Source organism: Taudactylus pleione, unplaced genomic scaffold (assembly GCF_031769625.1).
Source record: "Taudactylus pleione unplaced genomic scaffold, aTauple2 ptg000556l, whole genome shotgun sequence".
Classification (NCBI taxonomy): Eukaryota; Metazoa; Chordata; class Amphibia; order Anura; family Myobatrachidae; genus Taudactylus; species Taudactylus pleione.
Genome location: NW_028284958.1, coordinates 21479496 through 21505885, shown reverse-complemented (window position 1 = coordinate 21505885; position 26390 = coordinate 21479496). Strand labels below are relative to the sequence as shown.

At 43.7% G+C, this 26390-nt stretch overlaps 1 protein-coding gene across 1 annotated transcript in view; it reads left to right on the top strand.

Moving 5' to 3' along the window:
- Window positions 1-6448: 6448 nt before the first annotated feature.
- Window positions 6449-26390, top strand: part of IGDCC4 (immunoglobulin superfamily DCC subclass member 4) — a 121213-nt gene continuing 101271 nt past the window's right edge. The window contains exon 1 of the mRNA XM_088452745.1: window positions 6449-6695. Within this exon, the coding sequence (XP_088308871.1) occupies window positions 6626-6695 (70 nt within the window). The 5' untranslated portion in view covers window positions 6449-6625. The remainder of the gene's footprint in view (window positions 6696-26390) is intronic.

Below are 26390 nucleotides of genomic sequence, written 5' to 3'. Positions count from 1 at the left end.
TAGACGCATCTATTTTATGGATAATATGCTGTTAATCAGTGACATCACTGGCTCTGTCTAATACTGACTGCTATGTGTAGGCTAGTGAAGTGACAGACTGTTTGTTTTGTTTTTCCCTGAATATAAACAGAATACAAAGTATTCAACCTTTTTGTGGCATGTCCACTAATCAGCCACAGTCCAATTAAAATTTGGCGGCTATGAAACAATGTTAACCTTCAGACCTGGAGACTGCAGGTTTATATTCCAAGTAAGTGTTCCAGAATTTTGCAATTAAAAAAACGAAGGATATGGGAGCTGAGGTTTGTTCTGACCAGAAAAGAGCCCATCTTTTGGATCCTGAAATAAGGTCAATGTGTGATAAAAGACTATTGGGTTAGGTTGTGTCAAAAGTCAATATTTTGTAAAATACATTATTGTGAATTACAGACTTAGTTGAAGGGGGGGAGAGGGGTATTGCAAAAAGAAACAAAAACATCCCTCTCCTGGAAATTCCATATGTGATCTGATTGTGAATGGCATTATTTCTGGGCCAGATGGACCTGTTAATGTGGTTGGATGGTGACTGAATGGGGCCAACTGCAGTCATCTTCCAACTACATATATTATCATGCCCAATAAAGCTGATCAATTTCAAAGTACTCTTAATCGGCATCGTAGTAGTTTCTAGGCCATGCGTGGAGTGATATATTATGTACCTAGGTCATCACTCTGGAAGATCATTAAAGCCTCACTATTTATTTATGAAGCTTTAAGGTAAAATGTCTGGAGTTTGAGTAAATTGAGTAATAGATGCAAAAACCGAGCGCCAGCCCCCAGTATGTAATACAGTAATTTAGGTAATTGCCGCACTAGCAAAGTGAAATAAGAGGAATTTCCAAGCGTGTAACTAAACAAAAAGAAGAATGTGCGGTGCACAAATTATAGATAGATAGAATACCGTGATAATAGCAAAAAACACTTCAAATTTAATGTGTCAAAAAGTGTTTATATACTTAAAGACCTATAACCATAACAAGCACATTAAATTAAAATCATATGCACCAAATACTGCTTTATAACTGACTCTTCCAAAAATAGAATAACTTGGAGATAGTCAAAGGAAGGTACAAACAGTTCCATAAGCACTAGTTTTCTATCCAGTCTGAAATGGGTTTCCAGCAGTTGATAATAGTCCTGTATCAAACGGACAACAGTTGAGTATGTGTTTCTCTAGCATGTCTGGTTTCATAAGGGGAATAATCAATTGCTGGATAATACTTGTAACAAAAAAGAAATCCTTAGCCATATAGAGGGGCTGTAGTTAGTAGTCCGTCGGACGAGATGCTGCCGGTCTAAATCCAGACTCGTCCTGTCCGACAGGGGACTTAAAATAGGCGTTCAAATGCCGACGCCTGTCTTAATCCCAACGCTGGAAGACCCGAGCCCCGCCATCCTGATCGTCCTCTGATGGGTAAGTAGAACCCTTAGTCCGGGGATGGGGGCGTTAGGTTTAGGCAATGTCTGAGTGATCATGCCTGCGAAGCAGGGCAAGCTGTGGAGGCACTGTATAAACCGGTATGACCAGATATGGCACTCCTCTCATATTTTGGACCTATCTGATGCCAGTTAGAATATACTGGGGCTATATCTGATACCAAATATAAAGTACTGAGCTATACCTGGCTATGTGTATAAAAGGGAGAGACATATCTATTGCCAAGTGTAAATTGCAAGGCCAAATTTGGTGCCAAGTACTTACTGGCCCTCGGTTGAGCTTCCCTACTCCTCAGGGTCCCACCTAGCTGATCAGAGTTTCTTGTAGGATAAGCTGATCATAAAATAACACTACAGCAAATTAATACTTTTAATTTGTTTCCTTTCTGAAAATAGTCATACATTATTAATTTGAGGTCAAGAAAAACTAAAATGATTTCAGAATGTTTATACTAGCTCTATTTTTTGAGCTACACTACTTGCACTATACTGTATGTACATTCGTAATATAGTCATAGTGAAAAGCTATTTTAAAATAATTGATATTGTCTTGATTGAATTAAAACAACTGTTATTTATTTTTCTATCACAAATAAGAACACAAAATGAAACAAACATACAGCATACGAAAGTACTATCTAATATAGTGGCCTACTCATGGGGGTGCTTTCTCTTTGCTTTTCGCTGGTACTCCTCTGCTGGGGCATCTCTTGTCACTGTCCAACAGTAGTGATCACCTACCCTGATATCTTTGTTCCATTGCTGAGATGTCTTGGTGGAATCGCTCACTATGCTTGTCACTCAGTGCACCACAGTTATCTTGTGTGGGTAATCCCGTGAGTCGCATATATTTGAATAGTAGAGGGGACAAATAACTGATTTAATTGGGTCATTAGGCCCCGCCCCCTCTGTGCAGAACACAGATTGCTGGTAAGATTCTCTCCATTCTGCCCACTTCACTAGGAATTCCCCTACATCGTCATAAATGGGCTATATCTCGGAACTCAGAGCTAACAGAGTTTTAAATGTCATATTCATTCTTTGCATGCTGAAATCAATTAGAAGTAACTGTTTTCACATTGGAAACATTTTCATTGTTGTGCAGTGTAATTGGCTGTTAGTAATATAATAGGAAGCAACAGTGCCGTGTGTTAGGCGAATGATCGCAAGTGGAACCATAAAGGGTTCAGAAGCAGAAACTATCATGGCAAATCGGTGGGAAACGTTATAACTGCCCCTCATCTCCCCTCATGGTACCGCTCGGCTCTCCTTATGATAGGTCAGGTAACACAAGGTGTGAATAACAGTCTGTGTGTGCATTTAACAAAAGTGCTTCCTATTCAGAGGATCTTATGGTGTCTTAATTTATTGTATTTTTTTTTTTTAAATCTTTGCATTTATTGATTTTCTTGGTCTTCACCATTCACCTATTTTTCAAAGGTGTGTGACTTGGTAACACCATTGATATCATCCTCAAATGGGCGGACCAAGACTTATGATGACTCAGTGCTTCACCACTTTTGTGGGGTGTGATACAAACGGTCGACAGTAAAAAGGCCAACACTAATTTGGTTGACACCAAAGGTTGACATAGAGTAAGGTCTACATGAAAAAAAGTTAAACAGTACAGAAGGTTAACACAGAAGTGGTCTACACATTTATTTTCTGTTTTTCTAACCCTAATCATCACCCAAACCCTAACCCTCCCCTTGGCGTGTAACCCTAACTGTCCCTCCTAGTGCCCCTAACAAAGAAACAAAAAGTGTTGACCATTTCCATGTCGACCAAATCATTGACTACTTTTTCATTGTCAGCCTTTTGTATGGAACTCAGTGTTGTGTTCCCTCAGTGTGCCAAGTCCTGTCCCTGTCCACCTCATAGGTAGGTGAGCCTCCTTGCAAGAGAATTGACTACTCTCTATGGCAGGGATGGGGAACCTCAGGCCCGGGGGCTGTATAAGGTCCTCGGAATATTTTGCTCTGGTCCTCTGTCCTTAGGATGCTTCAAACAGTCACACCGCTGCCCTTACAGCTCCCTGAATCATCCTCAGGATGCTGCGGGCAATGCTGTTATCACCGGCAAATGTGGCCCTGGCCCCGTGTGACGTCACACGGAGGGGTGTGGTCTATACCAGGCCCGCAAATAATGTTATATATATCAAAATGGCCCTTGGCAGAAAAAAGGTTCACCCCTGCTATATGGGGTACAGGAGGCCTCTCCTAAATTGGGAGTACCCCAGACCTACAAGTAGTGTAAGCAGCTATGTCTTGTTTAAGCAATTACCCTCATTTATTCTCCAAAGTATGCTTATAGCGACCATCTTTTATTTCCACAACTACAGTGTATGCATAGTATGTCCCTAAAATCTTCATCACAGGTTCTCAACCTCTGTCTTCAGGACCCCAAACAGTGCATGTTTTCCAGGTCTCCTCACAGGATTACAAGTGAAATAATTAGGTCCACCTGTGGATCTTTTAAAATGAGTCAGTGAGAAATGAATATACTTGTGGACCTGGAAAATATGAACTGTGTGGGGTCCTGAGGATAGAGGGCCTGATTCGGACCCGGTCGCAAGTGCTGAGCGCTCGCAACCGGGTCGGTGCTGGCCCACAGCGCATGCGCACGACGGAGCCGGCTCTGTTGTGTGCATGCGCGAGACCCGGCTAGCGACGGGCATCTGTCGCTCCGGGTCTCGCACCAAATGGGGCGAGCTGTCGATGGGGACAAGAGTCTGCTCCAAAAAAAAAAAAGCCCGGCCCTGATTCAGAGTGAGCGGGTCTGAATCAGGCCCAGAGTTTGACAACCACTGGTCTACATAGAATTTAGAGCCTAGTCTTAATTTGGAAATACCAGTTAAGATGTTTAGTGAGATAAAGTAAACCCCCTAGCCTAACCCTAACCTCCTGGGGGGGGTGACTAACCCTAAGTACCACCCGGGAACCTTAACCCTCCCCCCGCAGCTGTCGGTGCCCGGCATCCCTTTCGATCGGGACGCCGGGCACCCGTCTCCCAGCATAGGTTAGTTAATACATGCCGGGATTCTGTAGTCTAGATTCCAGCGGTCGGCATAGTGACCGCCGGCATCTTAAACGTATACCATTTCTTAAGCTCCCTTGCCAGCATTTTATTTAGGTAACCAATCAAATGCACTCTTTCATTGTACAACCGCTCTACATAGATAAAACCAACTGGCTGATTGGATGCTATGATACAGCCTTCGTGAGTTCTGTGCCCCAATTTTAGGGAACTAATGTCCAAAGATTTTGTCCCACCTGCACACACCTGCTCTACACTGTAATACAGGTGGGAGGTTTTGAGGGGGAAGGTTGGGGGTGCCTCCTCGTTCTTCAGAAACATTAGGCATGACCCTGGGAAACGTACTGCTAACATAATATGCCAGTGGGCACACTAGGAATATAGGAGGTACAGTATATGTTTTAGGGTAAATTTTAGGGACGTACTAAAAAGAATGACAGTCTGGTCTGCAGAAAAGGAATGCCAATTGACTATAATGGGAGCAGACTGAACTTTTGTGTATACTTTTATGTAAAACAGCTGTCATTCCGCATTATGTGACATGTATAGTAGGGTACAGGTGGACGCATATGGAAAGGGAAAAGTGTGTATGCTTAGGGGATCATAGAAAAATGAGCCTGTAACTGTGGGATATATGCACTGTTTTGATGCCATTTTTGCATAGGGATGGTGAATAAAACAGCGTCATGCCGTAGTAAGCTGCCATCATTCCATGCCATTCCGCCTGTAAAATATGTGCAATCATCTTAGCAAAACGTGTACAGAAGATATATTGCATAGGTTTAAGATTGTTTAAAATGTACATAAAAGTTCAGTCTGCTCCCATTCTAGTCAATTGGCATTCCTTTTAGTACGTCCCAAATTTTGCACCTAGCTGCAGAAATAAGTGAATTAGTAATAATTGTTATTTCAAGGTAAAACACGTGCACTTTAGAATCATTTGTTGTCTCCCCCGACCTTTGTGTCCCTAGTTTAAAACGTATGAGATATATTAGAGACGTTTTATATATTTCCATTGAACCTTGGACTGATTTACAGAAAAGTATGTGACCCCCAGAGATATATAGATAGATAGATAGATAGATATATATATATATATATAAATGCGCATACAGTAAGAGCTAAATTGCAGCCATTTTTATACTAAAGTGGAGGCAGCCCAGGCAGTGCTGTGTTTGCAGCTTGGAATGGAGTGCAGCAGCGCGTTGGGGGATGCCATGACCAGGTGCCAGCTGCTCTCCATTCTCTCACTGGGGCCCTCTGCAGCCTTGTTTGTCATCTTGTCTTGGAGTCCACATTGCCATGGCAGCGGACGCTGGCATGCAGGATCCTGGCGAGACCATACTGTTCATCGGGACAGCTGCAGCCAGGGCTGGATGCTCCAAGGACTACACAGATGGGAACCTTTAGGACAACAAGCACTAAATATACTCTAGCAATGACTGTAATAGAGTAACTTCTGCAAGGAAAATGTGTATTTATAAATCACTGCTGAGAAGAAAACACAGGAGGGCGCTGTTACTCTTTATGGGCAACTTTACCTCCGTCAAAGCAATGAAGGCTGGCACTGGGACCTGTAATTCCACAAAGCCCTATGGTTGCAAAAAATCTGATCCACAGGGAGACCACATTGAAGGCAGAGGGAAATGTCCCCCTGCCCATGTCAGTCATTATCTGATACTCTTCACATAGCTCCAAGATGAATGATAACCTGGCTCATTGCTTTGCTGTGTACGGTGTGTAATGTAACTTTTACACAATGAGACATCAACATTGTGATTGCAGCAGTCACACAGAATCTATTCCTCGCCCTCCTGCAGTGATACATGACGTGCTGGGGGGCAGCAGCTTCTCCCAAACATGTGACCCCCTTTGTTAGAATGAGACAGTAAAGATGTCCTGAGACTGGCTCGGTAACCAATAGATGGCAGTAAGAGGACACTGAGATACCAAATGCCTAAATAAACATAAAGGGGGTTAAAAAAAAAAAAAGGAGAGGAGAAAAAACTTGTACAAGATGGCGTCTGACTGGAGGGAGAGGGAGCCCCTCTCTGCTGCCACGGGTTGGTGAGAGAGGGGCTCGGGCAGCCTGGGAGGGGACTGCACACACTACATGGCGCTGGGAAGGCTGGCACTGCTATGGGGATGGCACTGGGCAGGCTGCGTCCTGGTGGTAGCTGGAGGTAAGTCTTGAGATTTGGGGCTGATGTGATACAGCAGATGTGCGAGGCGGGGGTGCCGAATGGGAAACGAGGGAGTGGTGACAGATTTACCCCCTTTCCCCACCCTAATTTGTCTGAGGGGTATATATTTGCCCATACACTAGTCACTGTTTGCATGGTGCATTCTTTATTTTTCCTAACCCTTTTGCAAATTGTGCCCTATCAGTGATGCTGCATTCTTGCAATGTGCCAGTGGCAGTAGATCACAAGCGAGCCTCAGGGGGGCAAATGGGCATAGGCATGATCTGAGCTAGATCCTTATGCCCCCATGGAGGATTAGCGTTGGGCACAGTCGAGACCCCTTCAGTCTCCACACTACTACACAGTGACACTAACACAATGACATGCCGGTGTGCTGCAATAATGTTGATACCCAGATATATCAATATATAGATACATTTCTTTCCAAATGACAGGTGACAGTGATAATGATATGATGATCTATTCATATATTGACAAGTTACAGTATATCTTGCCTTTTATTTGTAGATACATGGTTGCATTGATACAATGGCTGTACACTTCAGCACTTGCTTATGTTCAGTTACAGGAACACTGAATTTACATACTTCAGATACATTTATGTGGGCAGACATGCATGTCCTATCCAAATATGTAGGGGTACATACTGTAGCTGCAGTCACATCAATTATTTTTATGGTGATGAGACCCTAGACATGAATCTTTATTCTGCAATATGTCAGAAAAATTGTTAGTACACTCTAGTTTGTTCCTCCTGGCCACTGTGATATATGTGCACACACATTATGGGGTCTCGGTTTATTAAGTTGGGCTAGACGGTGAAATTAGTAGCACAGACAGTAGAACACACAGATTGTCTCTTCTCACACCATGTGCAGACAATTTTTCACTAAAACAATGACTTGTTGAAGGTATCTATCTATCTATCTATCTATCTATCTATCTATCTATCTATCTATCTATCTATCTATCTCATATACAGTGTCTAGAGATATTTTAATTTCTATTCATATTTACTGTAGAGCCAGGTGGAAGCTATTGCTCTGTTATTGGCCATTTCAGAAACTAGCTTATAGGTTCTGTACCTAGTTGGTCTTAATATGGCCAAAAACAGTTCAAATTCATGTGTGTGGCCAAATCTGAAATATCTGTCTGTAAAGTGCTAAACTCACCATTAGTGCGGCCAGGCTTTCACTGCAAACCTGCTCAGGAGCTATCCCATTCAACTGAATTTACTGTCTAACATGTCTGATTTCCCCACAGCAGATATTAATGGACAGATGCAGTCCAATGGTCCCATATAAGCATGTTTTACGCATGTATTCGTGAAATGTTATTAATCGCTCCTTTTTTATATATTCACATTTTTCCAGACAGCAACTTTTAATTTACTCTTTGTGGTTCTTTAAACATACCACCTAGATTATAAGCTCAAAGAAGCAGGTAATTGTTACGAAGTATGTTTGTATAATTTTCTATTTATTGCATGTAACGGAAACATGTTAAGACATGTACTAAGATGCTAAACAAATAAATATATATTATACATACAAACACACACACACACACACACACACTCTCTCTCTCTCTCTCTCTCTCTCTCTCTCTCTCTCTCTCTCTCTCTCTCTCTCTCTCTCTCTCTCTCGTTCTGTAGTGTGGTTTAGAAGATGAATAGAGAGCTGTCATTACAGTTGTTTCTTCCTGTACGGATGGTAAAAACACAAGTCATTAGTCATACAGGTATATGGCAGCAGTTTATCTTTCTGAAAAAATAAAAAAAAACATTCACTGACAGACTTGTTTCTGTCACATCTAGAAGCATTATACAGTTACATTATAGTCACAGAGGACCAAATGACAGTCATTGTTTATATCCCACACCTCAAAACAGGTCCCCACTGGGGAAAGAGCGAGACCTGACCAAAGATCAGCTACTGGCCACTGGCCCAAGGTCTGATAAGATAATTTTTAACATGAAATCTTGTACCTGAACAAAACACTCAGCATTCTACTGCCACAGTCACTGCAGAGGGAAACAACTATGCTCTTGAACAAAAGCTTACTTGCCTTTTCAGTTTATTTTATCTTCATTTTTCCTTTATTACAGTAGGTGATGGCAACAACATGTCCATTACAGCAATTTTCTGTAATGCAACCTTGGGGATTTGAAGACAATTGAATATAATGCAGTGGGTATCAATTGTTGACTGCAAAATTGATCAGATTTGTTGGAAATAAGTGTTCAAAAATACATATGAGGTGTGTGTGTGTGTATATATATATATATATATATATATATATATATAAATATATATATATATATATATATATATATAGCCATTGTTTGATTCCATAAAAATGACTATATAACTACAGGGCTCCAGACAGAAATTGGGAAGTGACAATTGTTTCTGAAGTAATGATCTGTGTGATCGTTCTCTTCATGGTGGAAATGGTGAAACGTGATCATTTTACAGGCAGAGAGCATCAGAAAAAATGTACTTTATGGTATTATCAGTCCATAAAAGTCAGGACCGGGAGACTGCTGTCAGATTGGTGCAATCAGTGTCACAGCATGGCACAGGTCAAAAGAGCATACCCTATCTACTCCTGCCACTCTCCTACCATACAGTATGTTCACTCCCTAGTCTATCCGAATTCCCATTTTCTGTTTCTCTTTTGTGTAGTGTGTCCCAAGTTGATTACTTTTTCACAGAAGGGCTTACTTGTTAAGGCATTTTTGGTCAATCCCCCGAAAAACTCCTGTCTTGGAAGGATTACCGCAATATTTAAGTAATGGGGCTATTCAGCTTTACAGATATCCTTGGCTGTCCATATTTTTGATTGCATAAGCAGTCCACGTGTGGGGTCTTTGAAAATGGACAGTTTAGCAAGCTATGAAAAGCTTGGCCCCAGTAGCTATCTCCAGTTTTACATGGGGTTGGCCATTATAGCTGATAGGTTACAATTTTGCAGACTATCCGGTGGAGATGGATCTTCAGCTGCCTCCCCAGTAGCCTAAACTTGCACAAGTGTGGACAATGGCCGTGTATGCACAATAGGTCAGCTGGTATGATGTACTGTACTTACGATTAGTATATTTTGTTGTGAAGAAATTTGTATAAAGTAGCAGATTAACATAACGATGTGTGGCGTGCGTCCATTATATAGGACCTCTGTCTTTTGCCTGTTTACCCAGGTTATGTACGTTTTCTTGAATTTCGCACGGTGAGTCAAACACTGGCATGTCGCGACTGTTTTCAGGATGTTTCAGCCTGCAACTGTTATCCTGTACGCAGCAAAAATGTCTCTGGCGTCCCAGTTCAGGCGGCCATTCTGAGTAACAATAGGGTTACTAAGAAAGGCGATAATCGATCAATCTGTGACCAATGCTGCGTCATTGTACCCAGTTGCCTGTAATTGGAAAGCCACCAGTGGGCGTCTGCATACAAATCCCAAGGGCTGTGGCATTTGCATATAACACATTTGCATATCACACAGCCGCTGAGTACAATTCGCAAGTAGCGGTGGCATTAGCGTCCATCTCTGAATCAGGCCCTGAGTAAGTATAACATTAAAATGCATATTTTAAGAAAAAATTGCAAGAGTCCGTGGCGCACTAAGCTGAGCTCTTTGGCGCGATTTGAAGATAGGTCTATGTGGAATAAACAGTGGGCCTGATTCAGAGCCGGACGCTATTTGCGGACGGTCGTTCCAAAAAAGGGGCCTGCTATTTAAATTGAGCGCTCGCTCATTGCGGTTTGTTGACGCCTCTATGTCTGAGCGAGTGCATGAAAAATGCACTCGCTATTTTGTAAAGACGCCCCTTTGCCGTTCGCATCACACGTCATCTCCGGTATTTATTTGATTAATCGGATACATCGAAAGGCATCTGAACTGCTTGCAGTGCTTGTGGTAGGTTTATCCTACCGCTATCACTGCGAGCAGTTCAGGCTAACAGAAAACCAAGTGATGTGGTCGATGACGCTCCTTTACTAATTATGCACTCCCATTAAACGCCCTTTTTACCGTTAGGCACGCCTGCGTTCGGATCTCCACACCCCCGTTTTCAAGCACCTTCCCCTGTTACCACCCACAAACGGTACACTCTGTCAATCAAATTAGCAGCCCCTCGCTGTTTTACAAGCGCACAATGTCCAACCGCAATGACTGTTTTGCGCATGCGCATTACGACCCATACGCATGCGCAGTTGTGCGAACATCGCTCAGAGCGAACGAGCGGCCGCTTACGAGCGGCTCTGAATCAGGCCCCGTGTCAGTATTTGACTTCAGGTTTCTGAAACACATAAAGCCCATCTATAATGTCTTATCGCTGGATATGCAGTAAGCAATAACTATTCCAGGCATTTTATGTAGTAGTTTATTTAAAGCAAAGTTTTAGCTATCACAGGCTACCAGGGAGGGACCGGAATATCCTTCTCCGGTGAAACTGTGGCCTATAGGTTACATTGGCTAACACTGGGCCTGATTCTGATGTGAACACACGCAATGACGGTATTTACGCAGTCGAGCGATTATCGGCTGACTGCCCATGCGTCTTACCCGCAATGCGCACGTGCGGCGGTTGAATTGTGATGAATTGTGACTGCGGTTGTTGTGAGGATTTATTCACAAGTGATTGACAGACAGAGGCCTTTTTGTGGGATATATCCGGGAATGGCGGCAAAACGTGGGCTTGTCATGACCAGTTTCGGGGAGTGTATCTGCCTACATCTGCAATCCTGTACGTAGAATATATGGCAACAGCGTCAGTTCCTGCAACCATTCTGCGTGACCATAGGAGTACTCAGATGGTTCGATTATCAAATGATCTGCGATCACCGCTGCGTGTTGTATGCACTTCTTTGGATCTGCGAAGGTGGGCGTCTCAATTCATTTCCAGGCGGCTGCATGCATTAGCATATTTTCGCATAGTAACTGTGTACGGGATCGCAGCTGCGATTACATTAGCGAACATATCTGAATCAGACCCACTATCTTAAGATGGCAATAGCTATCACTGTTGCTCTGAAAAACTTGGAAAATTGCAGGTATATGACATTCCCATACGTTATGTGGGGACGATGTACCACTTCTTTCATCGTGTACCATATCTACTACATTGTACAGGTCATGGATAGGCACAACACTTTAAATTGATGTATAGATGTGTCCTCATAGACCTAGAGGTAAATTTACTAAGATGGGAGTTCTATTAAAAAGTGATGTTGCCTAACGCCGTAAACAAGACGGAGGTCTGCAACTTCCCCACATTGCTAGCTATTATCAGGCCATAATGCTTAATCATGTTCTTGAATGGACTCGAGCGAAGGGTTTCAAACAGTGGATCATGTTGGAGGAGAGCAGCTTGGCTCAACCCATAGAAATTGTTCCATGGCTTCCCAAACTGCCAACTGTTAGGCATCCCACTATAACACCCATACTACGCACTTGGCGGAAATTGCGAAGTCTCCCCCACATTTCATATAATGTTTCACTTTCACTTCCTTCCTTGGGAGTTTGGAATTTCTTCCTGGGCTCTCAATACTGCCCTTCAAAAACTGGATGAGTGATGGTCACTTTCGACTGGGTCAGATGGTTTGTTCGTCGGGGGTGCGTCCGTTTACAGAACTCCAGGAATCCTGGCACCTCCCCCAATCCGAATTTTGGAAATACCTCCAAATACGGCACTTTATCACCACTTCTTGCAAGCTCCCTGATCTCACCAGGACACTTACCTTATTTGAGTCTTTGTGTTCTTCCTCTCAAGCTCCATCCCATACTATATCCAAATTGTATTCACTAATTATTGGAAATTTGTATAAACTACCCTCTCAATTTACTGTGGTTTGGGAGAAGGAACTTCAAGATACAGTTCAGGATATTGATTGGGAGATAGTAAAAACAAACACCTTTGCCAGTTCTTCTTGTATAGCTACTCTTGAAACCCTCTACAAAGTCCTAACACGCTGGCAGGGCCGTAGCTAGGGTAGTGCGGCCGGTGCCATCGCACAGGGCACCACAGGTCAGGGGGCTATGTTTGGGCCTGTCAAATTTCTATTTATTATAATTCTTGCTTGTAGCTTCCTCTTATTTCATCCCCAGCATCTCCTGGCCTCCCCTATCTCTTCCCTGGCCCTTCCCCATGAAGCCATGGCCCTTTTTTGGGTTCATTATGTCCCTTTGAAAAATTAGGGGGGCGCCAATTATCTTTCTGGCACAGGGCACCAAAAAGTCTAGTTACGGCTCTGCACGCTGGTATAGATATCCAGTACTTTTAAATAAAATGTATCCGCAGGTTCCAAAAGTCTGCTGGAGATGTACTTCTGCACCAGGTAGCCTTCTCCACATATGGTGGGACTGCCCCTCCTTGGCTAATTTTTGGTTGAACGTATTTGAATGCGCCAAGATAATTCTTGGGGGAGAGGTCCCAAGAGATCCTGGCTTTTGGCTTTTAAACATAACCTCTTCTCACACGGCATCATACAAGAATTCATTGCTGAGGCACTTAAACAATGCAGCTAAAGCGGTAATCCCTGTGTTATGGAAGTCCACCTCTCCTCCCTCCATTAAAGATTGGTTCAAGAGGATCGATTATTACATGGATATGGAGGATATCATATCCTTCTCTAAAGGTAGTCCCACCGACTTTACTGTTGTATGGTCTCCTTGGCCGTTATTCAAGGGATCTACACAATATTCCATGTTTAATGGCTCCAACCCGGTACCCGTAGCTGTCTCTTCTTGATTCTGATATAATCTATTTGAGATTATGTATTTCGCCTCCACAGATCACCCCCCCTCCATTTCCCGCTAGCTTCCTCCTTCCCCTCTGACCTCCCTCCTGAACTTTCCCCCTATATTGTTTATTGATTGTCTATTTTATTATTATTGTCTACTGTTTATTTTATTTTATTATATAACTTGCAATGCGATTTATTTACATCATATTAGAACTTTGATTGTATTATTTGAAATGGAACTTTCAATTGTGAATTGTTTGAATCCTATACGCTTTTTCCATTCTGATATATCTAAAAGTGTTTGATTTTCTTTTCAATAAAAACAGTTTGTGTAAAAAAAGTGATGTTGCCCATAGCAACCAATCAGATTCTCATTTATCTAGCACCTTCTAGAAGATAATACCTGGAATCTGATTGGTTGCTATGGGCAACATCACTTCTTAATAGAACTCCCATCTTAGTAAATTTACCCCCTATCCTCAATACGCCACACAGCGTGAGACACTTGGCGTGAGTGAGCCGCCAGGTCCCAGGAGCCTCTGCTTACATCTGGCTCCCGATGCTATTCAATTCAACGCAGTGCTTGGGTGGGCTACGGATTTCTTCTCGCATCCCCCTGGGGATGCGAGGAGCAATCCGACAAAAGTGCCGGGCGCGCAGCTGTTTTCCTGCTTAGCGTGGTGCTAACAGCCGCGAGCCCGGCACTTTAGTCAGAGAAAACCGGTTCTTGTGGCTAAACACCCAGGTTAAGTCACGAGAACTGGCATTCTCCGACATAACAGCGCCCTGAATTGAATAGCTCCGGGAGCTCCCTCCCGGTGCTATTCAATTTGCTTTGAATTGAATTTCCTCCCCGTAGAGCTGGTACACGTGCGCACTGATAATGACGTCTATGGAGCCAAGTGTACAGACAGGGGTGGTGTCATAACATAGAGGAGCATAACTGAGGTATTATCCATGCAGCAATGTGGGTGTAATTACGGACCACTCGCGCTCAGCTCTGCACCAATATGCACATCATTTAGCTTTGTGTGTGTGTAACAAACTAATGTGGGTACATTGTGGCAGAGAAATCATAGTGAGGAATGTGACTAATTACAGAGAGGACTACATTCTCTATTATATGGTGGAGAGCACTGTACTTATACCAAAACTATGTCTAATTATATGACAGACCTGTACTATAATTCACTACCTAAACCCTACTGCACAGCAAGGGATTGTTATTAAACTGCAGCCAGTATTGTTTACCTATATGTCAGTCTCAGACAAAACTCTGCAGTTAAGTCTCCTAAATGGCTGGCACCTAATTAGGCTTGAATTCTGCATAAAGTGTAAGCACTTCACTGCTATCACTGTATACATACGCAAATGTATTATATATATATATAAGATTCTCTATGGAAAAGGTCCCATTTGTCAGGAAGCTACAGGTTGATGCAAGATTTAGGGGTCTATTCATCATCACCTAATTTCTAACTTCTAAATTAATATTTTCACCTACTTTTGTAGACATAAAGGTTTGGGGCTACTAATTATGAAGGTAATGTAAGAGATATGACTGATTAGTGATACATGATATGTGTCCTTACACAGGGCCGGTTCTAGACATTGTGGAGGTCAGGGCGAAAGTTCCCAGTTGCACCCCCCCCCCCAAAAAAAAAGAAATAATTGTTTTAGATAAGATAACATTATGCCACATGCAGTAATGGCCTTTATAACACACTATGCCACATGCAGTAATGCCCTTTATAACACACTATGCCACATGCAGTAATGCCCTTTATAACACATTATGCCACACGTAGTAATGCCCTTTATAACACATTATACCACATGTAGTAATAACACATTATGCCACATGCAGTAATGCCCTTTATAATACATTGTGCCACACACAGTAATTACCTTTATAATACATTATCCCCAATTCAAATTACACCACACAGTAGTCCCTTATTTATGACACACAGTGCCAAAATTAGTGTCCCTTATACACAAGGCACACAGTAGTAGTGCCCCTAATACAATGCCCACAGTAGTAGTGCCCCTTACACAATGGCCCCAGTAGTGGTACCCCCCATGCAGTGTCTGCATTGGTAATGCCCCCTATAGTAGTTCCCCCAGTAGTAAAGCTCCACAGTAGTAAGCCCCCAATTAGTAATGTGCTCTATAGTAGTGCCCCCATTAGTAGTGCCCACAGTAGTAATGTCCCTTATAGTAGTTTCCCCAGTAGTAATGCTCCCCAGTAGTAATGCCCACAGTAATGTCCCTTATAGTAGTTCCCCCAGTAGTAATGCCCCAATTAGTAGTGCCCACAGTAGTAATGTCCCTTATAGTAGTTCCCCCAGTAGTAATGCTCCCCAGTAGTAATGCCCCCATTAGTAATGCCCCCCATTAGTAGTGCCCCCATTAGTAGTGCCCACAGTAGTAATGTCCCTTATAGTAGTTCCCCCAGTAGTAATGCCCCCCATTAGTAATGCTCCCCAGTAGTAATGCCCCCATTAGTAGTGCCCACAGTAGTAATGCCCACAGTAATGTCCCTTATAGTAGTTCCCCCAGTAGTAATGCTCCCCAGTAGTAATGCCCCAATTAGTAGTGCCCACAGTAGTAATGTCCCTTATAGTAGTTCCCCCATTAGTAATGCTCCCCAGTAGTAGTGCCCACAGTAGAAATTCCCTTATAGTAGTTCCCCCATTAGTAATGCTCCCCAGTAGTAATGCCCCCTACAGTAGTGCCCCCATTAGTAATGCTCCCCAGTAGTAATCCCCCCTATTGTAGTGCCCCCATTAGTAATGCTCCCCAGTAGTACTGCCCCCATTAGTAATGCCCCCAGAAATATTGCCCCCTGTAGTTGTGCCCACTAGTAGTAATGCCCCCTATAGTCATCCCCCAGTAGTAATGCCCCCCAGTAGTAATTCCCCCTATAATTGTGCCCCCAGTGCTGGTGCTTCCGACTGAAAAAAAAACCCACAATACTTTCCTTTAGCCCCGCTCCTGCTGCCGCTGCCGTCCGGTTCCGACCGCGGCTCCTCGGATCTATGGGAGATACGTCATGACATCATGACGTCCCTGCCATAGTACTCTCTCTGCCGGAAGCCGGAGCTCAGGAGTGAGCTCCGGCTTTCGGCTGCCGCTGCAGGGAGGAAGCCGGGTGCCTGCTGATAACAAATATCAGCAGGCGCCAGGCAAATGCAGCCTCCCTGCGGCTTCAGGGGGGGGGACTCAGTGGCGCCCTCTAGCTGTCGGCGCTCTGGGCGACGTCCCTGTTAGCCCGCACCTAGAACCGTCGCTGTCCTTACACATCTTTGCTGCAGCCCCTCTTGGCGTGCCAGGTCCCATGAGACTCTGCTAGCGCCAGGTGTCCTTTTTTTTTTTTGCCAATAAGTGCGTCTAAGTCACGATGTGATGTGACTATGATGCACCAACAGATTGTGCTGATTAAGTTCCATTGTGCTACATATACAGACTCAGGTGCGCACAAATATACAAGTGTTGTATATCAAATGAATCAGCACAGTCTGCTTTTATGTCCTAGATACATTTTCTGCGAGAAAAAAAACACCAGTTGCTAGCGGAGTTGCACGGGACCTGGCAGCTCATTCACACCAGGCAAGTCGCGCTGCGTGGCGTATTGAGGCTAGATGTATGAAGACACATCTGTATTTTAGGAGCTTGACTGCAGCAGCATTCGCCATCTTCATATGGCGTTTGCTCCCGCACCCCCACTCCTTTCCTATGGGAAGGAGTCCAGAGTCACAAAGAGGGATCCTTTCCCGCACCCCCACTCCTTTCCTATGGAAAGGAGTCCAGAGTTGCGAAGAGGGATCCTTTCAGATCCTTCCACCCCTGTCTGGCTCCTTCCACCAGACGCTGGGAATTTGAGTGCCTGCGTGAAGCCCAGTTCACTCTGCAGTGCAAAGTTTTGCTGCTATGAAAGTAGCAGTGAAGGGGACCCTGGAGACAGCTAATATTCGGATCAGCTGTCTCCGCACTGGAGCAATGTTGAGTTGAATTCAATTCGTATCAACCACTGCTACTCGCAGCGAGTTGGATACTTAATTGTTGGGGCCCGGCCCCCTATAATTAGCATGATGGATGGACCCCTTGATTATTTCTGAAACAATTTCACAGATTTTCTCCTGTTTCTGGAACTAGTTGTTAGAATGAAATATTAGACAAAAAAAATAGTCTGAGCTCCACAAAAAGCACTGTGTTATATATCCTGATGAAAATTCATTTGTGAATTGAAACATTGACCTGGATTACAGGAACTCCGTGTTATTATTACATACATATGCTTGAGTGCCGCCTATTGTATACGTATTAAAATATATATATATATATATGTATATATATAATAAAATGCGGGTATGTATGTATGTGTGTGTGTATGTATGTATATAGATAGAGATATATATATATATATATATAATAGAAGGGGTACCTTTGGTGCGCTACAACTTTGAGTATTAATTGAATAGAAGAAATTTCCACCACTTAGGGGGATTTATTGCAAAATTAGCTGTTGGTCAAACACAACCTTCTAGTTAGTCTTCAAATCACCATAAGTTTATGTTTTGGATATTATTCATCGCTTTGAAAAAACCTGCACCTACCACATAAGAAGTCCACCTAAGAGCTCACGCCTGTAAAGGTGTAGGTGGCAGATAACATCTATCCTTCTGTAAAAGTTGTTTTATGCTATTTATGTATTCATTTGTATTGTAAATTGTTTATATTTATACCTCTGTTCATGAACCAAAACCCCACTGTTTATTATGTTTATTATTATTATTGTTAGTTATTATGGTGAGTGCAGAGCCCCTGTGATTTCTTTTTAAACAATGTGGTCACATACCACGTTGCACCCCAAATCTAGGAATGGTGAGTGCTGTGGATTAGTGCTTTTTGTTTATCATGATTAATTTTTATAATTAATCATTTTTGTGACCACATTTTCTCATGCACCCTTCTTAACTAGTTATCTAACTTGTGTCAGCTGTTTTCCTAGGTGCTTTGTAACAGGTGCAGCACAGACGGTGTAATGGTAGCATTACTGCCTCACAGCACTGAGGTCGTTGGTACGATACCCACTACGGCCCTAACTCTGTGGAGTTTGTATATTCTCCCTGTGCTTGCGTGGGTTTCCTCCGGGTACTCCGGTTTCCTCCCACACTCCAAAAATATACTGGTAGGTTAATTGGCTCCTAACAAAATTACCCATAGTGTGTATGTGTGTGCGCGCATGTGGTAGGGAATATAGATTGTAAGCTCCACTGGGGCAGGGACGGATATGAATGGCCAAATATTCTCTGTAAAGCGCTGCGGAATATGTGTGCGCTATATAAATAACTGGTAATAAATAAACAGGTGTGCTTGGTAACTGTGTCACATTTAAAAGCAAAGTTGCTGTGAGCTTTAAACCTTGATAGCATACCCTGAGTTTAACACTAATGTGATGGCTATATCCATGTTATAATTCTGAGCAATAGAGTAGGGACTTGCAGTAATGTGGGGTCCCGTGACGGGGGCTGCAAGCTGCATGCATGCATGCATTCATGAACCAAAAGTTATCAATTCATGAACCAAAAGTTATTATGGTGAGTGCAGAGCCCCTGAGATTTCTATGTAAACAATGTGGTCACATACCATGTTGCACCCCAAATCTAGGAATGGTGAGTGCCATGGATTAGTGCTCTATATATATATATATATATATATATATATATATATATATATATATATATGTGTGTATATATATATATATATATATATATATATGTATATAAAATAAGAGCCTCATACAAATTATGTCACCATTATTTAGTAATGCACAAGGTACAAACATAGGATAAGTAGGATCACAGTGTTGAGAATCTCTGAGTGATCTTGCCTCTTCAGGGAGCAATTGAGGTAATTTGGTATTGAGTGTCCTAGCCTTTAGGCGGATTATTGGCTAAAGACTTCCAGAATCATATTATTAATAATAATAATAATAATAACATTTACAGATGCGCCCAGTTACTTTGTTGCTGATTGTGCCACAAACATGCGCACCCATCGCGCCATGCGAATCCCTGCACCTGCATATGCTACGCTACACTATGGCGATCACAGTGCACGTATCTGCTCGCTTTATGTGTGGCGTGATTTACCGCGGTAGCAGCAACAATATAGCTGGGCATATCTGTATCTAATTATAGCTAGCATATTCCATTGTGCTTTACAATTGAGACCCCCAAGACAGACCAGATATTAACAGAGGCAAGAGGACCCTGCTCGCAATCTTACAATATACGAGAAGTTAAGTGCCACTGTTCCAGCCAGATTGCAATGGTTGGTCTAAGGTCGGAGGGTTGTTTGAATAAAGAAAGAGAACACATGTAAGTTCTGTGTGAACTGTGTAGATGGGAATTAGTTGAGTAGAATAGCTCATGTACAGAGCCGGCCCTAGGCAAATTAGTGCCCTAGGCAAGATTTTGGCTGGTGCTCCCCCAAGTGGGATTCTGAAAAGGAGTGTGGCCTCGCTGTGTTGTGCTCCCCTTCCCCTATTGTGCCGTGCTCCCATCCCATGTAGCCTTTCCCCCCCCCCTTTTTTTGTCTCTAGCCCCAGCCCAGCATCTTCTATCTTGTGTAAAATTATTTGTAATAAAACACTTACTTTTTTTCTTCTCCAGGGCACGCCTTTTCAAGTTCTTGATGTTCCTACCTCTCTGTCAGGCTCCTTTTCAGCCTTCCGCCATTACCAAGTCTCCTGCTATCTTCTCTCATTAGTGCAGCGCGTCTGACATTCTATAGGGCACATTCTCCCCTCACCCAGCACAGCACCCAAGGCTTTCCCTTCACAGCACCCATCTCCCAGCACTGCACACCTCACCCAGCACCCCTCTCCAAGCACAGCACCTCTTAACCAGCAGCACTCTCCCATCACAGCCCCCCTCACCCATCGCAGCACCCTTCAACCAGCACAGCACCCCTCATACAAAACCCCTCTTCCAGCACAGCACCCCTCACCCAGCAGCACAGATCACAGCAGGTGCAGCAGCCAGCAACACCCATCACCCCTCAACTGGCCAGTACACAGTACCAGCACCCCTCACTCATACATGCTGAGCTGACTTTAATCAAAACATTTTTACAAAACTTACTTTTCAAAGCTTGCTGGCTGGCTGCCTGTAAAGCTGAGCTACCGTGCGTCGCCCCTGCAATTGTTTTGCAGCTCCTTCCTATGCTTGGTGGGGGTGGCTGGCAGGCTGCAGTCTCAACGTGCTGGACTTTGCAGAGGCCCATGAGAAGAGGAACTACTGCATATGGGCATGCAAAGCGGCCCAAATCCAGCGGCCATTTTAGTTGCGGCCCACTGCCCAGACTCTGTCCACCCCGCTCCCACTGCATACTGAGCTGCCCGATCAGAGCTGAGCTGAGCTCTGATCGCGGTAGCCAGAGCTGCCGTCCGCCTGTCCAGGTGCCCCATCCCACCGCTGCCCACTGTCTGCTTCCAGTTCGGAGCTGAGGTCCAATCACAGTAGCCAGAGAACTGCCATCCAGATGCCCCAAACAATTGCTGGTCCTAGGCTTGGAATTCCCCTAAGCATTTGCCTAGGTTGCCTATACTAGGGCCGGCTCTGCTCATGGAGGTTAAATGGGTGGTTCAGGAATTTGATAAGCTTGTCTAGAAGGTCTGCAGGGTAGAAGAAAGTACTTTTGCATTAGTGAGGGTATTCCACAAAAAGGCCTGAACCCTCGATGGGTGCTAGTTATGAGTTTGGATGAGAGACATAGATCTTGCCCAGAACATAGTTGTGTTGGAGAAATTTTGAGATAATGGAAGCGATGTATGTTAATGTAGTTTTGTTGATAATCTTGTATGTTAACAGAAGGGTTTTATATCGGCATCAGTAAAATTCAGGCAACCAATGTGATGACTGACTAAGTGGAGCAGTAGTAGAAGAATGTTTTGGAAGAAGAATTAGTCTAGTCACAGCTTTCAAAGTAAATTATAGCGGTGAAAGTCTGATTAGAAGCAGAGCAGTAAGTAGGCTATTGCAATAGTCAATGTGGAAGATAATAAGTACTTAAATGAAAGTTTTTGCATTGTCTTGTTTGAGCTATGGACCTAATTCAGAGTTGTATGCCAATGTATGTGTATACTGAGCTGAGATGCAAAAATAAGCAAATGTTGCAACTGCTGGGAGATGTACTGAGCTTTGCAAATCCAGGCACCTGTATAAAATGTTGCAGCATCTGCATACAAAGATGCAGCATCGGTTGCAGATCATTCGATTGTCGCAGTCCTGAGTAGGTCTATGGTCCCGCAGAGTTGCCATGGGAACGATACGCCCGCGTTCCATGTCGCCAGTCCCACTTACCTCTCCAAAACACTCCCTGGCTGTGAATCACGCTGCGAATAAATAGTCACTGCGAGCGACTACGATAGTGTATCTTGATGCATGTGCAGTGTGACTAAGACCCATAATCGTTGAACTGTGCATACATCAGCATAGCATACAACTCTGAATCAGGCCCAATGTGCGTATTTTTAGATGTATGTAACAGGATTTGGATACAGAATAAATGTGGGAAGCAAAGAACAATGTTAAGTCAGGGATAACAGAGGCAGCGAGCTTGACGGGCACAGTTTATTGTTGCATTGTCGGCAGAAATAGAGATGTCCGGTAGGTAACTTCTGTTGGCTGGTAGGAATCTTATTAGCTCTGTTTTTGAAAGATTGAGTTTGCGGTGGTGAGATGACATCCAATAGTAAATAGCACTAAGACATTCAATAACACAATTGGTGAGAGTTCTGCATAGGACATTCCAGAGATCCCTTCTGCCCAATCTGCCTTCCTCATTGTCCATGCTATGAATGATTGTTAAAAAGTAATAGTTTGTGTTCTGCCATAGCAATAATTTTGTGACACTCTTAAATGAGGAGACTGACCGTTTTTCTTCAGCAGTTTTAGAAGCCTATTCAAGTTTTTCTTACCACCTTCAAATCTGTGAAAGTTCTTGACTTGTTCCTAGGGGACCATGGATCAGGGCACAACCTTCCCTTTTTCTGATGCATTTACTTTACTAAAATTAAAGCCATCCGCAGCTATATCTAATCTCTCCAGCCTCCTCCTCAGCACCAATTCAGTTTAACATGGCCAAGACTGAACTTATTGTTTCTGCCCCTTCCAGAGTCCCTCTATCTCTCCCCATCTCTCTCTACTGATAAATTCTTCCTCTCTTCTTTCTCCCAAGTCTGTTATCCTCGACTCTGTTCTCTGCTTCATTTCCAACATTAAGACCGTTTCTCAATCTTGCCGTTTCCAGCTACGGAAATATTGCTAGAATCTGAGCCTTCTTTACCGCCATTGTCGCCAGAATTCTCATGCACACTCATCATTTCCACACTTGAAAATGGAACCTCCTCCTCTCTGGTCTTCTTCTCTCTCGCCTCTCCCCACTTCTTCTCTCTCACCTCTCCCCACTTCAATCCATTCTCAATGCTGCTGCTCGTCTGAATGTCATCTTTCGCAGCACGGCGTCTGCCTTGCCCTCTGCAACCTACTTCACCGGCTCCCTATCCCGCTCAGAATTCAGTTCAAGCTACCCTCGCAAAGCCTTAAGCCATTCCTACACTTCCAACATCATCTTTCTCCACACTCCTTCACACCGCTCCTTCCCTGACCAGCGTCTCTCCTCCAGCCTGGACACTTCTTCTCATGCTCGCCTCCAAGATTTTACTCCCATCTTTTGAAACTTACTCCTTCACTCAGTATCTCAACCAGTCTCCCCAGCTTTAAATTCACCCTTAAAATGCATCTTTTCATTAAACTGTACCAGCCCTCCTGATTACTCAGGGAAAAAGAAAAACTATATATAAGTTGCGTTGCTGTAATAGAGGTGCAATTTACCAAAAATGATCCACACTGGAAACTTCTCTGAATCATAAAAACATTTAATATACACATATAATAAATGATATTCATAAATGACTATGGTAATGATAATAGAAATCTCTCCACAGAGAATATAGTATCAAATTATAAAATATAACTGTATCTGTGACTGCTCTTAAAATCCTAATATTGTATCCAATGCTGATATCATTTAATTGAATTGCTCACCGCTGCATGTAACAACACAGTTGTAATGTTACAGTGTCAATATTTGGATGATACTTGTAATACACTGAAGCTCTTGCAGTGAATAATCTATAGAAGCGTGGATTGAGCACTATCTGTCTGCCTGTATGAAGCTTCACACAATGATGAGTCGAACAAGAATTTACCTCCTGCCCTTGAGTTGCATGTGTGTCAGCACTGGGCTGGGACTTGTAGTGCGCCGGAGCTCCTTTGTATGCAGCCCACTGAGTGTAGTGGGGAGAGTGTGTAATACTCCACACACAACTGGCATATGTGATAGGAGTCACTTCATAGTTGCGGGGCCGGGGTGGCGACTGAGAGTGAGATACGTACCTGGCCGACACTGCGGTCTGACAGCGGCCTCGTGTCTCTACTGCTGTGTTGTCCACCGCACTGCTCCACGTTCTGATTACCGCCTGGCTGCGCTCTGGTGAGCGGCACCTTTCTTGTGCAATGAAAAGTTCAAAGTGGAGTTAAAAGTTGGCAATTGAATAAAAGAGTACACTCCAAATGTGTATCAGCACTGGTCACAGTGTATGAGAGTCCCCTTCGACGCGTTTCGCTCCCATCTTGGAGCTTTGTCATTGCTTCTGTTCAGGGGACTTTGTCGTCTGTTTTGAAATGAAAGATCAAAACAGAAAGCATTCAGAGCTGAAAAAAACTGACGGATGATAAATAGTCGTTTTTACACTTCTAGGCGACGGCAATTTCCGTCGTTGTCTGCTGGTTTTGTTTTAGAACTGATTAGTGTATATGCATGTTAATTAAATCGACTGACTGTTGACATAGAATATAGGGTGAGAGAATGTTAGGTATTATAACTCATAACCCTTTTTTTATTGTTCATAAAAACTAAACATCTGTTTTGATGTACTTCTATTATTATTATTATTATTATTTATTATTATTTTTTAAACCACTCACCACTGAGCACCAAAACATGCCCTATGTTCTGATCCATGCAAATTGTAGAGGTTGACTATTTGCACTTTCAGGCTTGGCCATGTTCCTATAATGTTGTGTTCACCTTTATTCTGGTCTGTCAAAGTTCAAAATACAATATGTCTTACAAAATTCACTTTGACACCTATCTTCCTAGCTATTTAAATCTGGCCTTGATCTTCCCCTCCTTATTGCTGGGAATGGATTGTCCTTCACTACATTCAGTATCTTCAGAATGTTGTTTAGTTGGGAACCAAGCAACTTACCCAATTTAAACAGCACAAGGAAAATATAATTGTCAAAACATGTTGCCCATATTTTCGTCCATAAGGCTCTCCTGCTAACCATATCAGTGCCTTTGAATCTCGGGACAAGTGACAAGGAAAATCAGCCTCCAAGTTAAGTAAAAGTATTATGGGAAGGATGTTTTACTTGGGACCCCAGAGTCATCAGACATCTGCCTAATCCAAATCTTCAAAGCCATGGTTGCAGGCACAACCACCATAGATTCTATTAATGTGCAGCAGCTTTGGAGTATGTTTTTCTAAACGTGTACTTAGCTCTCCTGCCCTGAGAATACCATAGCAAATAACTATTATCTGAAGACGCCTTAGTCAACCTAATGTGGCTTTTACAACTTCTTGTCATTTAGTTTTCATTCTTTTCACAATAGTGTCTTTGAGAATGGGGTAAGATGGAGAACTATAAGCTTCCAGGGCTGGTGGATTTTTAATTTACATTCCCCTGGTGCAGCGAATCGCTGCACTCTCCCCCGGTAGAATGCACCTGGGGTTAAACCACTGCCTAGCCACAGCCACCGGAGGTGATCAGGGGTTACGATGCATACATAACATTAAAAATAAAGTTTTACACACTCGGCACCAATAATACATTTTCTCTTTCATCCACTAGGGGACACTGGAGGTGCTTACGCTGGGGTATAGAGGCGTGGATAGCTGGAGCCGGCACTTTAAATAATTTAGAAGTGTGAAGCTCCTCCCTCTCTATGCCCCATCAGCCCTCAGTTTAGAAAATGTGCCTCATGGAGCTGGTCACAATCTGCTGTGATCCAGCAGCACATATATGTTTATTATTTTCTTTTATTTAGGTTTATTTATTTTGTACATCTTTTACACTATATTAGGTACCCTTCGCCACCTCTCTAAAGGTGGGGTCCGGGTACCTGGCGCCCTGTTCTTAGTATAACAGGAAGGAGTGCACAGCACTTATTACAAAAGCACTGACAGCTCCTTATCGCCACAGCAGCACAGGAAGAAGAGTGTGCTGCATGCTGTGAGAGCCTCCGGGGAGCGCAGTGAGTATTGCTGCGCATTCCCTGCTCCGACCTGCACCCCCCCAGCGCACGTCGCCTGCCGCCGCCCGCCGGCCGCCCAGTGTGTGCATAGCGCTGCTGCGCTGCTTCAGGCGGGGGCATTCAGACAGCTGGATAGGCTGTAATCAGTCCCTGCTCGCCGCTAAGGGCTGCAGAGGGACGGAGGGGGCCTGCATTGCGGGGCTGAACTCCGACCTGCACCCACCTCCAGCGCACGTCGCCTGCCGCCCGCCCGCTCGCCACCCAGTATAGCGCTGCTTCAGGCGGGGGCATACAAGACGGATAAGCTGAAATCAGTCCCTGCTCGCCGCTAAGGGCTGCAGAGGGACGGAGGGGGCGTGCATTGCGGGGCTGAACACTCCAGACTCCGCTGAGTCTGTCCTGCACTATGAGCTCCTCTGCTAGACGGGGGCAGCCATTTTAGACTGCAGACAGACCTTGATAAGGACGGGGGGCGGAGCTACCCAGCGCGGTCTCTCTCACACTGCTCAGGCACAGAGCTGTTACAAACAGCGTGCCT